Raw genomic sequence first — 13,383 nt, forward strand, 5'->3', positions numbered from 1 at the left:
TCAGCCTTTGTTTTAAAAGTCAGGATGGGAAATACAGAGAGAACAGAAGACCCCTAAATGAAACTGTAGGGAAAGAGAAGCCTCCCTCAGAGAAAAGCCTTAACTCTTAACCTACCAGAAATGACAGCCCTTGTCTGCAATCCCAGTGTGAGGAAGCTGTGGCAGGAAGATGTCAAGGTCAAGGATGGTGTGGTATAAAATGGTAAGACTGTCTCAAAAGTAAAACAAAATGCTTCAAGAGCTGAACTTCCCTGGAAACCCATGTAATCCAGAAAGAAGTGATGTTATTTCGAATGCATGGAACCACTACAGAACTGTCCCGGGCCTAAGGCACCCAACATGGTTCCAGTTTCCCAGAAATCCCAAACACCCCTTAGTGTTGACCACACTTCTTCTGTCAGACCAGCCTGTTACTCACGCCATTCCCCAACCCCTGCCACATTTACTTCGGAGACGAGCTCCCACAGGTTAACTAAAGGCTACCCGCTGGTTTTCCTCTCTCTCGTTCCAACGGCATATTCCATGGTGGGGTGGGAGGGTGACAAACTATCTCTACTGTCAGGCCAAAGTGAAATCAGCCTTCTTTATCACACTCCTTTTCAACAGGTAGTCAGCTGTCTCTGCCAAAGAGGGGCCGGTCCCTCCAGGTTGCTGTCTAACCCCCTGGGCCACTTCCTTTGTGGGGAAGGGGTTCCCTACTGATGCCCTTCTCCCGACTACTCTTCCGGAGTGAAATCATGACGAGGCACTGCTGGGATGGGGGAGGAGAAAGCCCTAAGGGCAGGAGGAAAGGACGTAAGCGGCTTCGGGGCCTGGAGGAGGCTGGGGTCGCTCGGAGCAACCTGCGGCAGCAGGGAGGAGGGAGGCCGCTCCACTCGGACCGCTCGGCCTCCTTCCCGCCAGCCTCTCCAGGCCCAGCTGAGGTACCTCCACAAACCCAGGGCTGGTGAGGAGGAGCCGCAGGCGCCGAGCACCGTCCCGCGCGGGCCCGCCCAGGACGCCGGCAAATCTGCTGCCTCATCCCGGCGCCCCGCTCCCTCCCGGCCGCCTCACTCACGATGTTCTCGGCCATGGTGGCCGCTCCTGCCTCCGGGTTCGAGCCCCGGGCTGCCGCCGCCTGCCTCCCCAAAGGCCTCGCAACTCCGGCCTCGGCCTCAGCCCCGGCCTCGGCCTCCCGCCGCCGCCGCCACCGCCGCTCCAGCTTCGCCGCCCGGCTCCGCCAGCCGCCGACGTCCAGTGCTTCGCTCAACGCACTCCGCCGGGCGAACACACAGGCGAAACAAGGTTCCGGCCCCGCCAACGGCCGCGCGCATGCGCAAGTGGAGCCGCGCTCACCTCGGCCCCGCCCATACCCCCGCGTCTGGGCCCGGCCTCCTATGCTCAGCAACAGACCCAGAGTTCAGAAGAAACCTGCAAAAAAGACTTGTTTCTGAACGTTCGAGCAATACAGAAAAGCCCCAAGAAGAAAAAGCATCGAGATGTCACCCCAAAACTAGCCGCTGAGCGAGTTCTGTACCGTCTTCACAATTTTCCAGCAATGAGCGGGGCCTTCTTTTGCACTTCTTGCACATGATTTGAAGGAGACCTTATGGAAATCTTTTAAGAGGCTAAAAGCCACCTATTTGTTTGTTTGGTTGGTTGGTTTTGTTTTTGTGTTTTGGGGATTTTTTTGGTTTGGGTTTTGTTTTTTTTTTGGGGGGGGGGGGGTTGTTTTTCGAGACAGGCTTTCTCTGTGTAGCCCTGGCTGTCCTGGAACTCGCTTTGTAGATCAGGCTGGTCTCGAACTCACCGAGATCCACCTACCTCTGCCTCCCAGGTGCTGGGATTAAAGGCGCATGCCAACCCAGTTGACTAGATTTTTTTTTTTTTAAGATTTTATGTGTTATATGTGTATGAGTGTTTTGCCTGCTTGTATGTATGCCAAAACACATTCGGGCCTGGTGCCAGAGAAAGGCAGAAGAGGGAGTGGATCCTTTGGAACTGGAGTTTCAGATGATTGAGACCCACCATGTGGGTGCCAGGAGCCAAACCCAAGTTCTCTAGAAGAGCATCACATGCTCTTAGTTGTTGAGCCATCTCTCCAGCCCTGAACTTGAGCTTTTGATTCTCCTGTCTCCACCTCCTGATGCTTGGACTACAGGAGTGTGCCGTCACACCCAGTTTTACAGATGTTGGGGTAAAACCCAGGGCTCCATGTGTGGTAGGAAAGCATTCTACCAAGTAGTCCACATCCAAAGCCCATTTTTAGTCAGGGTCTCCTACATTTGAAATCTTCCTACCTCTGCTTCCTGAATATTGGGATTGTAGATGTCCACCATCACACCTGGTTCCCCTCTTTTTAATTTCATTGAACCCATCATCACTGCCAATATTAGTGCTGATCACACATGTTCTTTAGCCTCTGTTATTTCGATTTTGGCGTATTCTTTCCATCAATATATTTTACTGCATGTAACAGCGTTTGCATGGCTCTGGCACTGGGAGTAGAGTAGAAAGGACATAGGTTCCTGCCTTGGTGCAGGTACCCCAGAGGCAGACCAAGTTGCAGATATGTAACATCAGGTAGCTATTAATGATAAACACACAACCAAAGTAAGAATAGATAGAGAGGGTGTCTTAGGGTTTCTATTCTATTGAAGAGAAACCACGACCATGACAAATTTACAAAGGAAAACATTTAATTGGGGCTGGCTTACTGTTCAGAGGTTTAGTCCATTGTCATCATGGCAGGAAGCATTGTGGCATGCAGGCAGACATGGTGCTAAAGAGGTAGCTGAGAGTTCTACATCCAGATTCAAGGCAGCAGGAAGAGACTGTGAGCCACTAGCCTAGTCTGAGGATCTAAGACCTCAAAGTCCCCAACCTGTGACACTTTTCTTCCAACAATTCCACACTTACTCCAATAAGGCCACATCTCCCAATAGTGCCAGTCTCTATGAGCCTATGGGGGCCATTTTCATTCAAACTACCACAGAGGTTGATAGAATATGTTTAAAATAAGATGGTTAGGAGCTGGCAAGATGGCTCAGCAGTTGAGAGCATTAGCTGCTTTTCCAGAGGATAGGTTTCCATTCCCAGCACCCACATGGTGACTCCCAATCTGCTGTAACTCCAGTTCCAAGGGAACCAATGGCCCCTTCTAGCAAGAAGATGAAACACTCATAAAACATACAAAATAAAAATAAAATGGTCATGAGGCCAAGTAAATCAAGGTGCATATGTCAAGTCTAATTACTTAAACTTAATCCCCTGAACCCACAAAGTGGAAAGAAAAACAAATTATTGGAAGTTGTCCTCTTAATGTCACACACACACACACACACACACACACACACTATAGTACATATGCACACACTTTATTTTTTTGCGATTTTTTTCTTAAGATTTATTTATTTATTATGTATACAGTATTCTGCCTACATGCATGCTTTCAGGCCAGAAGAGGGCACCAGACCTCATTACTGGTGGTTGTGAGCCACCATGTGGTTGCTGGGAATTGAACTCAAGACCTCTGGAAGAACAGCCAGTGCTCTTAACCGCTGAGCCATCTCTCCAGCCCCCACTTAATTTGTTTTTAAGATGGGGCTGGGTATGATGACACCCACCTATAACCCCAGCACTCTGGAAGCAGAGATAGGTGGTGCTCTGAGTTCAAGGCCAGTGTGGTCTACATAGCAAGTTCCAGGACATTCAGAGCTATGCAATGAGACCCTGTCTCAAAATAAAATAAAGATGCTCAGGGTTGTCATTCTGCTCAGCTTTTATTGTGAGTTTGACACGACCTAGACTCACCTTGGAAAAAGGAACTTCAGTTGGAATGGCCTTGATCCCATTGGTTTGTGGGGCCTCGCTGTGAAAGACTGTCTTCACTGGTGGTTGTGGTGGGAGGGCCTATCCACTATTGGTAGCGCCATCCCCAGGTAGGTGAGGCTGAGCCCTTTTTTTTTTTTTTTTTTTTTTTGTGGTTTTTCGAGACAGGGTTTCTCTGTGTAGCTTTGCGCCTTTCCTGGAACTCACTTGGTAGTCCAAGCTGGCCTTGAACTCACAGAGATCCACCTGGCTCTGCCTCCCGAGTGCTGGGATTAAAGGCGTGCGCCACCACCACCCAGCTCAAGGCTGGGCCCTTTAACACAACTGGCTGAGAATGAGCCAGGAAATAGGCCAGTAAACAGTATTTCTCTGTAGTCCTTTTCTCGGTTCCTTCCTCCAGTTCCTATCTGACTTCCCTCTTTGGTTGGGTATAGTCATCATCAAGGAGACCTTCAAAACCATTTAAGAAGCATGCCTGAGCTGCTTTTTGACTGGCCGCCAAGTCCATCAGGAATTTGGTGCTGTCTCCACCCTGGTCCAGATCCATGTAGGGGCCAGGTATGCCCTGCCTGAATATTACATACAAGAGGAATTGAATAATATGTGATTTTCGAAGGGTGGTTGGTAACGCACGCCTTTAATCCCAGCACTGGGAGGCAGAGGCTGGCCAATCTCTGAGTTCAAGGCTAGACTGATCTACAGAGCAAGTTCCAGGACAGCCAGAGCTATACAGAGAAAACCTATCTTGAAAACAAACAAAAAAATGTGACTTTCATATCTGCCTATTTTCACTTTTCATAATGTTTTTAAGGTTCACTCATGTTGTGGTACTCTATTCCTCATAGTCTTCCTCTTCCTCCTCCTCCTTTTTCTTCAATACTGGGAACAGAATAAGAATCCAGCGCCTAATGCAAGAGTGGTAGACAAGTGCTCTCCCACTGAACTACAAACCTAGCCCAGTTGAGAACATTTTATGTAAGTGATTTTATACAGTGGCAGGCTGCTGCACCCTGGGCTATAGTGAAAGCCTGGATGGAAGAGGTGTCTAAAACTGGCAGAGGTCCTGGATTCCATCCCCAACAATGGGGTTAGGGAGAAGAAAAGGAGAAAAAAGTGCTGACGACTATGGAAGACACTGGGGGCTCCAGGCAATGGGGGATGACACAGGTGCTAGACCATTTGAGGCCAGCAAATTTGTCTGGACTACAAAATTATAGGACAGAACAATGGTAAATAAAGCTAAAATCAGGGGGCTGGAGAGATGGCTCAGAAGGTAAGAGCACTGGCTGCTCTTCCAGAGGTCCTGAGTTCAATTCCCAGCCACCACATGGTGGCTCACAACCGTCTGTAATGAGATCTGGCGCCCTCTGCTGGCCTGCAGGCATACATGCATGCAGAACACTATACATAATAAATAAATCTTTAAAAATAAATAAATAAATAAAATAGCCGGGCGGTGGTGGCGCACGCCTTTAATCCCAGCACTCGGGAGGCAGAGGCAGGCGGATCTCTGCGAGTTCGAGGCCAGCCTGGGCTACCAAGTGAGTTCCAGGAAAGGCGCAAAGCTATGCAGAGAAACCCTGTCTCGAAAAAACCAAAAATAAAATAAAATAAAATAAAATAAATAAATAAATAAATAAATAAATAAATAAATAAATAAATAAATAAATAAATAAAATAAAGCTAAAATCAGAGGCTGGGCCTGGAATGTCCATCAAAAGCTTAAACTCAAGGGCTCTGGGATGGGAATGGAGGGGGCATGTGGCAGGTACAGTAGGACCTTCTCTTCTAAAATCAGAGGCTGGGCCTGGAATGTCCATCAAAAGCTTAAACTCAAGGGCTCTGGGGTGGAAATGGAGGGGGCATGTGGCAGGTACAGTAGGATCTTCTCTGCCCTAAACATGTCGATGATATCTATGAAAGTCCTGTGCACCTATAGTGATACTGACAAACACATCCACATCTCATACACATTCCAATCAGAAGCATGGAGACCTGTGGAAGGCCACACAGAGTTAGTGTTTGGTAGGGTCCAGTGTTGACAGCCTTTGACCATGTTTTCTGTCTCCATAACAAGTGGTATATCTCAAGTCCTTTAGACACAAGGACTGTATGGTGATCATAACAAAATCCTGCTTTTGAGGAGCTTGGAGGGAGGGGACATCTGGAATGTGAATACTGATTTGTTTTTGTACTGGATCAACTAGGGGGGTGAATTGGCATTTGTGCTGCCCATTGGTCTCCTGGGAGACAGCATTGTGAACCAGTTTGCAGAGATCTGTTCCTTTGAAGGTGCTGGTAGAACAGCTGATGAGCTGAGACTCAACAGTGATGACCATGAGGCCAGCACCAGAGCCACTTACCAAATGTGCAGATATTAGGGGCACCCCTAGAGCCAAGGCCGTGAATTAGGGGCTAAGAAAAAAGACCAGCTGCATCTGCAGAAGCAAGGGCCTGCCTTAAGCCCTAAAATGTGACTCCTCACATGATCCCACTGTGATCGCTGCGTGGGTGGAGCTTGCAGCTCTCCAGCTCTGAGGTGTACAGTTTACAGAGCAACCAAGGAAGACCATCACACCAGGAACACATATAACCTGTCCAGAGAGGCCCCGGGCCACCTGTCTCTGTGGCTTTCTCAGTTCATGTGGAGGATGGAAGAGGGAGAACGCAGCCCCCTGCTATCTCAGGTGAGCAAGCGTCTAATGGCCTAGTTCAGGCTGAAGATGTCTCTCAGTCCTATGGTCTGCCAGGAGGCCCCTGGACCAGGTTATAGTCGACCTGACTCCTGGCTCCACCCCCAGTGTAGTTGTGTGCTAGGATTTGTCATGAAGCTGATGTCAATGGGTGACCCTCTCAGATTGGGGTGGGGCTTCACTAGTCAGATGGCTCCCCTTACCGATGGCTACACTTGGGTGTAGGTCTGAAAGAAACTCCGACACTGGGCTCAGGAGCAGGTAAAGGCAAATGTCCTTTGAAGTTGAATGTGGTCATGTCCGTGGCCTCAGACAGTCTTCATATTGCCGAGTGGGCTCCAGCAGGCTATCCATTTGCTGACAAATAATCTTCATATATTCTGCTTCAAATTCGGGATAAAAGAGGCACCCACGCAGCTGGACTAGCATGGTGGAAGTGATGGGGTTGACTGAGATGACATGGAACCCTTGCCTAGACATCTGGTGTAGTCTCTTCCAAGTCAAACTGTCATTAGAAAAACCAGCTGGGTGGTGGTGGAACTCCCAGCACTTGGGAGGCAGAGCCAGGCGGATCTCTGTGAGTTCAAGGCCAGCCTGGTCTATAGAGCAAGATCCAGGACAGGGCACCAAAACTACACAGAGAAACCCTGTCTCGGGGGAGGAAAAAAAGAAAGAAAGAAAAACCAGGTAGTGGCCAGGGCAGTGGTGGCATACACCTTTAAATCCAGCACTTGGGAGGCAAAGGCAGGTGGATCTCTATGAGTTCAAGGCCAGCCTGGTCTACACAGTGAGTTCCAGGACAGCCAAGGCTACACAGACAAATCCTGTCTCAGGGGGGAAAAAAATGAAAGAAAGAAAGAAAGAAAGAGGGGGGGGGGAAGGAAAGGAAAGGAAGAAAGAAAGGAAGGAAGGAAGGGAGGGAGGGAGGGAGGGAGGGAGGGAGGGAGGGAGAGAGAGAGAGAGAGAGAGAGAGAGAGAGAGAGAGAGAGAGAAAGAAAGAAAGAAAGAAAGAAAGAAAGAAAGAAAGAAAGAAAGAGAAGAAAAGAAAAAGAAAGAAGGAAAAAAAGAACCAGGTCATGAGCGGGGTTTCCCCAGCTCCCTGTAGAGGGCCTCTCTCATGTCTTCCTGCTCAGCTGAGCCACCTGGTAGAGGGCATGTTTTCCCTGCCTCCCAGTCTACCAGCTGCTCCTCTCCCTGACCAGAAAGCCAGGCAGGCAGGATCCAGACAGTCCCTCCCTGTATCCTCCACACTAGGTCAAGCATAGTATCTATACTTGGCCTAGGTTCAGTTGGTGGGTCCAAGGTGAGGCAGAGAAATCAAGGTTGATTTCACAGAGGACGGGAAGGATGGTCACAGGAGCAGCTTCTCTGTCCCGGGCAGCCTGCGTTTCTGGTTTGGATAGGAAAGTCCCTCCTGTGGCTGTACAAAGTCACTGCTGGGGTACTGTGGACTGATGCAGGGGAAGCAGGCCCACCCGCCACCCTCCTGCCCTGGGGGAAGAACAGAACGCCTGGGCAAGGGCGTGGAAGAGAGGAAGTGGGTGCATCTTTTCTCTTTTTTTAAAATTTATTAATTTTTTCGAGACAGGGTTTCTCTGTGTAGCCTTAGCTGTCCTGGAACTCGCTCTGCAGACCACAGTGGCCTTGAACTCACAGGGATCCTCCTGCCTCTGCCTCCCAAGTGCTGGGATTAAAGGCTTGCACCACCACCACCCGGCCTGGGTGCATCTTTTAAGTGCTGTCCTACCTAGTCTTTACCACAGACCTTCCGGGGCGCTGTCATCACACGGCCCCAAAGGAGGCTGACTATGGTGATATTTTATTTGTATTCAAATGTTATTTGTATGTTAATAAATAAAGTTGCCCAGGAGTCAGAGCTATTAGCAAGCCATAGGAAAGCAGGGCAGTGGTGGCGTACGCTTGTAATCCCAGCACTTGGTAGGCAGAGCTAGGTAAGTCTCTGTGTGTTCAGGGATACAGCCAGTGTTGGACACACATGCCTTTAATCTCAATACCAATCAATACAAAACCTGGAGGTCTATACAGACAGGCCGTGACGAGGTGGTCATGTGGTTGGGTTTACAACCAATGAGAAGGCAGAACAGAAACACTATAAAAAGACAGACACAGGCTGGGCAGTGGTGGCGCACGCCTTTAATCCCAGCACTCGGGAGGCAGAGGCAGGCGGATCTCTGGGAGTTTGAGGCCAGCCTGGGCTACATAGTGAGTTCCAGGAAAGGCGCAAAGCTACACAGAGAAACCCTGTCTCGAAAAACAAAAACAAAAACAAAAAAGACAGACACAGGAAGTAGTTCTGGTAGTTCTGGTTCGGAGAGGTAGGACCACCGCAGGAGGAAGGGTAAGGTTTTAGCTCTTAGCTCTGACCTCTTGGCTTTCTTCTTTGCATTGGTCCTGTGCTTCTTATTTAATAAGACGGTTGGTTACATCTGCAGCTGACCTCATCTCTACCCAGGTAGGCAGTGAGCTAGGGCCCCTCACTGGCCGTCTGCTCCCTGCCTAAGCAGGATGAGGCCACAAGTTCCCAGGCCCCTAGCTATCCAATTCTCCCTCCCACAAGCTTCCTCCAAGCTCACCCCATCCTCTTAGCTCCTCTCCAGTGAGGCCTCACCCCTTCGGATGTCACAGTCTGAGTGCTGAGAACTCATCAATACATCCTCTAAGTTTCTCTCTGTCTGCAGGGTACTGCTGGTTCTGAGTGCTGAGAACTCATCAATACATCCTCTAAGTTTCTCTCTGTCTGCAGGGTACTGCTGGTTCTGAGTGCTGAGAACTCATCAATACATCATCTAAGTTTCTCTCTGTCTGCAGGGTACTGCTGGTTCTGAGTGCTGAGAACTCATCAATACATCATCTAAGTTTCCTTTCTGTCTGCAGGGTACTGCTGGTCACGCACAGCCACTCACCAGGAACAGTCCACCTGCTTCAAACATCCCAGGTCCAGCACTCCGGGAGGATCAGGTGGGGGCCTGGGGCTGCAGATGCTGTCCTGGGGCAAAGCACCAGGCCTGGAGGGAAGGCCAGGCCTCCTCTCTCCCACTTCCCACAGGAAGTAGCTGTGTCAAGTATCTGACTTTCCTCTCCAACTTCCTCTTCTCCCTGCTGGCCCTGTGGGCCCTGGCAGCAGGGCTCTGGGGCCTGACTGTCAAAAGGTCTCCGGAGGGTGGCTGGGGTGGAGCCCTGCCCACGGACCCCATGTTGGGGCTGCTGCTGGGAGGCCTGCTGGTCAGCGTGGTGACCCTGTCTGGATGTCTGGGTGCTCTCTGCAAGAACAGCTGCCTACTGCGCTTCTACTGCGGAGCTGTCCTCACCTGCCTGGCCCTGGAAGCCCTGGCAGGGGCTCTGGTGGTGGCCCTCTGGGGTCCACTGCAGGATGGCCTCAAGTATACCCTACATGTGGCCATCGTCCACTACCGGGATGATCCAGACCTATGCTTCCTCCTCGACCAAGTCCAGCTGGGGCTGCAATGCTGTGGGGCAGTTTCCTACCAGGACTGGCAACAGAACCTGTGAGTGCCCCCCGCACCCCACACGGGCAAGAGAAGGGGTGGTCTGGGTGCCTCACTCACCCACTTGAGCATGCATGCGTATACATGTGTGTGTTCTCGTGTCCACATACAACCACACGCCTTGCACTTCTGCTTCCACATGCCTGCACACAAGTTTCCTTGTGTGCATACAAATGCACTCTCATATATCCCTTTTGTGTAAACACAAAACAAAGTCTCATCCTGAGGCACACACATACACCACATATACACAGACCGACATGCCAATGTGTGCACTTACTCACAAGGTATGTGGCACTTGCCTTTGCCTAGGCCATGGGCCTTAAACTTGAATGAGCCCAACTTTTGGCCAACTCTAGAGCCCAGACTCAGCTTCTCCACACTGTCCCTCCACTATGAGGATCAAATGGAGAGGCCAAGCCAGAAGATACCAGGAAAGTAATTTTTTTTAAAAAATCTCAGGACATCTCAGTGTCAAGAAAAATACCGTAGGTTAGTTGAGTTCATGACTCCACAGGTCTGTATGCATGTGTTCCTGTGAGTGTGATTGAACTTCCGATTTAGGCGTGACACAATATTTTATGTTCTGCTTGAGAGTCCCTGATTTGTCTGCATCTGCCCATGCACAGACACCCTGAGCCACGCCTGTCCTCCCTGTAACAGGCAGGATAAACCCCATGCTCCCTCCCTGAAGCCTCTGAGGCCAGTTAACATCGAGGGATGGAGACAGAGGAGGTTCTAAGAACCGGTCATTTGTTCTGAACATAGCCGCAATATATGGTGCCTACCATGCTCCTGGGATCCTGCAAAGCATCCCCTCTAACCCCCCCACTTCCCTCATCCCCCCCACGTCCCCCCCCCACACACACACACACTCCCCGGTTTCTGGGAGAACCTGGTCACAGAGAGTACACTCTGTTGGTAGCTGTCAGGGCCTGGTGAGCAGCTGAGGCTCCTTAGCCACCAGGGGGCTCCTCATAGCTCTGAGCCTTTGCTGCTGCCCACTACCACCCCTTATTGCAGCCGATTCTGCACGCTTCTCTGGGGACTCAGTCTGCTTCCTCTCTGATGCTGCCTGCTCAAGTGAACTCACAGTGTGGATGGGGCAAGGTCTTCTTACCGCCTCTTCTTCAACCACTTCACTGAACATTTCCTTGCCTGCCAAGACAGACACCCCACCCGATCCCCACCCCTGTCCGCAAGTACAGAGGGGTGTACGCATGTGATACAAGAAACTGAGTGTCGTGTGTGTGTGTGTGTGTGTGTGTGTGTGTGTGTGTGTGCGCGCGCGCGCGCGCGCACGTGTATGTACATGCCCCTTCATATGTACGCAAGGGTGCGTGCATGCGTGCATGCATGCACGCATGCGTGCGAGTCTGAAGGCAGGCCTCCTCTCCAGGACTAAACCTTGTATGCCTTGCAGGTACTTTAACTGCAGCTCTCCCGGGGTACAAGCCTGCAGCCTTCCTGCCTCCTGCTGCATCAACCCCAGGGAAGAGGGAGCTTTGGTGAACACTCAGTGTGGCTTTGGGGTGTTGCACCTGGACCCGGATGCAGCTGGACAAGTAGTATACCTGCAGGGCTGCTGGCCTGTGCTGCAACAGTGGCTGCGAGGGAACATGCGGGCCATAGGCAGCTGTGCCATCACTGTTGCTGTGATCCAAGGGACTGAACTGCTGTGGGCGGCCTGCCTGCTGAGGGCCCTGGCTGTCCAAAAGGCAGCAAAGGACACAGAACCCGGCCCTCTGGAAGGTGCCAGTACCACCCTCCCCACTGAGCAGAGCTGAAAAGACCCTGTACAGGACAAGTTCCAGGCCTCTCCTCATCTTCCAGGGAAGGTGTGGCAGGTCCCCACGGAACAGACTCCTGGACTCCACTCCTGGCCCACTGCCTCTTTGCTACATCTGTCGGTCCCACCTATGTACCGAGAATCTTAAAGGGTCTTAGTAATGAAAACAAACCTGGAGCCAGGTACTGGGGTGAACACTGGAAGATCAGAGAGACAGAACAAGCCACATCCAACCTCACCTTGCCAATTCCTCAGCTGGTCTTGTTTCTTCAGACTGAATGCCTGAGTCTTCATCTGGAATGAATCTCAGCTGAATTGCTGCTAAAAAGCCTAAACGCTTACCCAGGCTCTAGTTCCTGGTCCTCACGCCTTATATACCTTTCTGCTTCCTGCCATCACTTCCTGGGATTAAAGGTGTATGTCACCATGCCTAGCTGTTTCCAGTGTGGGTTTGAACTCACAGAGATCCAGCAGATCTCTGCCTTTGGAATGCTAGGATTAAAGGTGTGTGTGCCACCATTTTCTGTCCTCTATATCTAGTGGCTGTTCTGTTCTCTGACCCCAGATAAGTTTATTAGGGTGCACAATATATTGGGGAACACAATATCACCACACACCTAGACTGACTCTGTGCTGCCTCACTCCTGATTTCTCGGGACCCACCAAAGCCCATGGGTGTCTTTTGCAAAGGCTACCATGGTCTGTGCCTGAGCACACCTGCTTCCTACTAGGCTGGCAGGAAAGGGGATCCTGCTTCCAACCTCAGCTACCTACTCTGATCTAACTCACCCTGACTGGCTCTAGATCCCCATTTCCACAGGACTGGCTTCTCATGGGCCTCCTACTGCTTTCTGGTCTTTGGTGAGATGTAGGGTATGGCTCAGGCCACACCCTGTAGAAAGCTTCTTTTGGTAGAAGGAAGACTTGTTTATTGGTGTTTGCACTCACATTTGCATAGTAAACTACAGATCTCACAATGACCAGGACTGTCTTCCTCAAATCAAGATGGAGACAATTCCTCATTTCCCAGCTAGGGTTGAGTGTGGGCAGCCCAGTTCTGATTTCATCTGTAGAGTTAACATGGTCAGTCTGTGGCTGTCTCATAAGATGGGTCTTTTTCTTTTCTATTCTATTCTTTCTTTTTCAGACAGAGCCTGGTGTATTGCAGGCTGGCCTTGAACTCCCTAAGTAGCTGAGGTTGACCTTCACCCTCCTGCCTCCTGCTTACAAGTCTGAGATTACAAGGGTGCACTGCAATGCCCAGCACACAGGGTCCTTCTGAAAGCCATTTCCTGGTCATTCAAAGGGATAATCATATGCTTACCCTAAGTATTGTGGGTGCTTTGGGGTGCCCTACCTCTCAGAGTGGAACTCTCAGGTTACTGGGGTGCACAGCAGGTGTCAGCTCAGGCTTAGGATGACTGCCTGGGCCATGGGGCTACTCATTAGGTGCCTGTGTTTAGGTTTCTAGTTTGGTTCGTTCCTGCCTTCTTGGAGAATCTGCTTCATTGACTATGGCCACCAGGAGTGAGGGTCAGGGCCAGGCTCATATGTCCAGGACCTC

At 50.6% G+C, this 13,383-nt stretch overlaps 2 protein-coding genes across 2 annotated transcripts in view; one reads left to right on the plus strand and one right to left on the minus strand.

Annotated features, from left to right (window-relative positions):
* Nploc4 (NPL4 homolog, ubiquitin recognition factor) overlaps positions 1-1,251 on the minus strand; it is a 60,417-nt gene extending 59,166 nt beyond the window's left edge. Inside the window, exon 1 of the mRNA XM_006987690.4 lies at positions 1,058-1,251. Within this exon, the coding sequence (XP_006987752.1) occupies positions 1,058-1,072 (15 nt within the window). The 5' untranslated portion in view covers positions 1,073-1,251. The remainder of the gene's footprint in view (positions 1-1,057) is intronic.
* On the plus strand, positions 1,071-11,946 carry Tspan10 (tetraspanin 10). The gene is made up of 3 exons (XM_076544020.1): positions 1,071-1,383; positions 9,571-10,030; positions 11,454-11,946. Exons 1-3 carry the CDS (start codon positions 1,071-1,073, stop codon positions 11,815-11,817), a joined length of 1,137 nt encoding a protein of 378 aa, XP_076400135.1. The 3' UTR covers positions 11,818-11,946.
* The last annotated feature ends 1,437 nt before the right edge of the window (positions 11,947-13,383 follow it).

This window comes from Peromyscus maniculatus, chromosome 8, assembly GCF_049852395.1.
Source record: "Peromyscus maniculatus bairdii isolate BWxNUB_F1_BW_parent chromosome 8, HU_Pman_BW_mat_3.1, whole genome shotgun sequence".
Taxonomy (NCBI): domain Eukaryota; kingdom Metazoa; phylum Chordata; class Mammalia; order Rodentia; family Cricetidae; genus Peromyscus; species Peromyscus maniculatus.

Bases quoted from the DNA above. Each gene is read 5' to 3' on its own strand.
- Tspan10 (XM_076544020.1), top strand. From the start codon at position 1,071: ATGGTGGCCGCTCCTGCCTCCGGGTTCGAGCCCCGGGCTGCCGCCGCC. The intron at 1,384-9,570 runs GCAACAGACCCA...CACTTCCCACAG, and splicing joins GGCCCGGCCTCCTATGCTCA to GAAGTAGCTGTGTCAAGTAT. The intron at 10,031-11,453 runs GTGAGTGCCCCC...TATGCCTTGCAG, and splicing joins CAGGACTGGCAACAGAACCT to GTACTTTAACTGCAGCTCTC.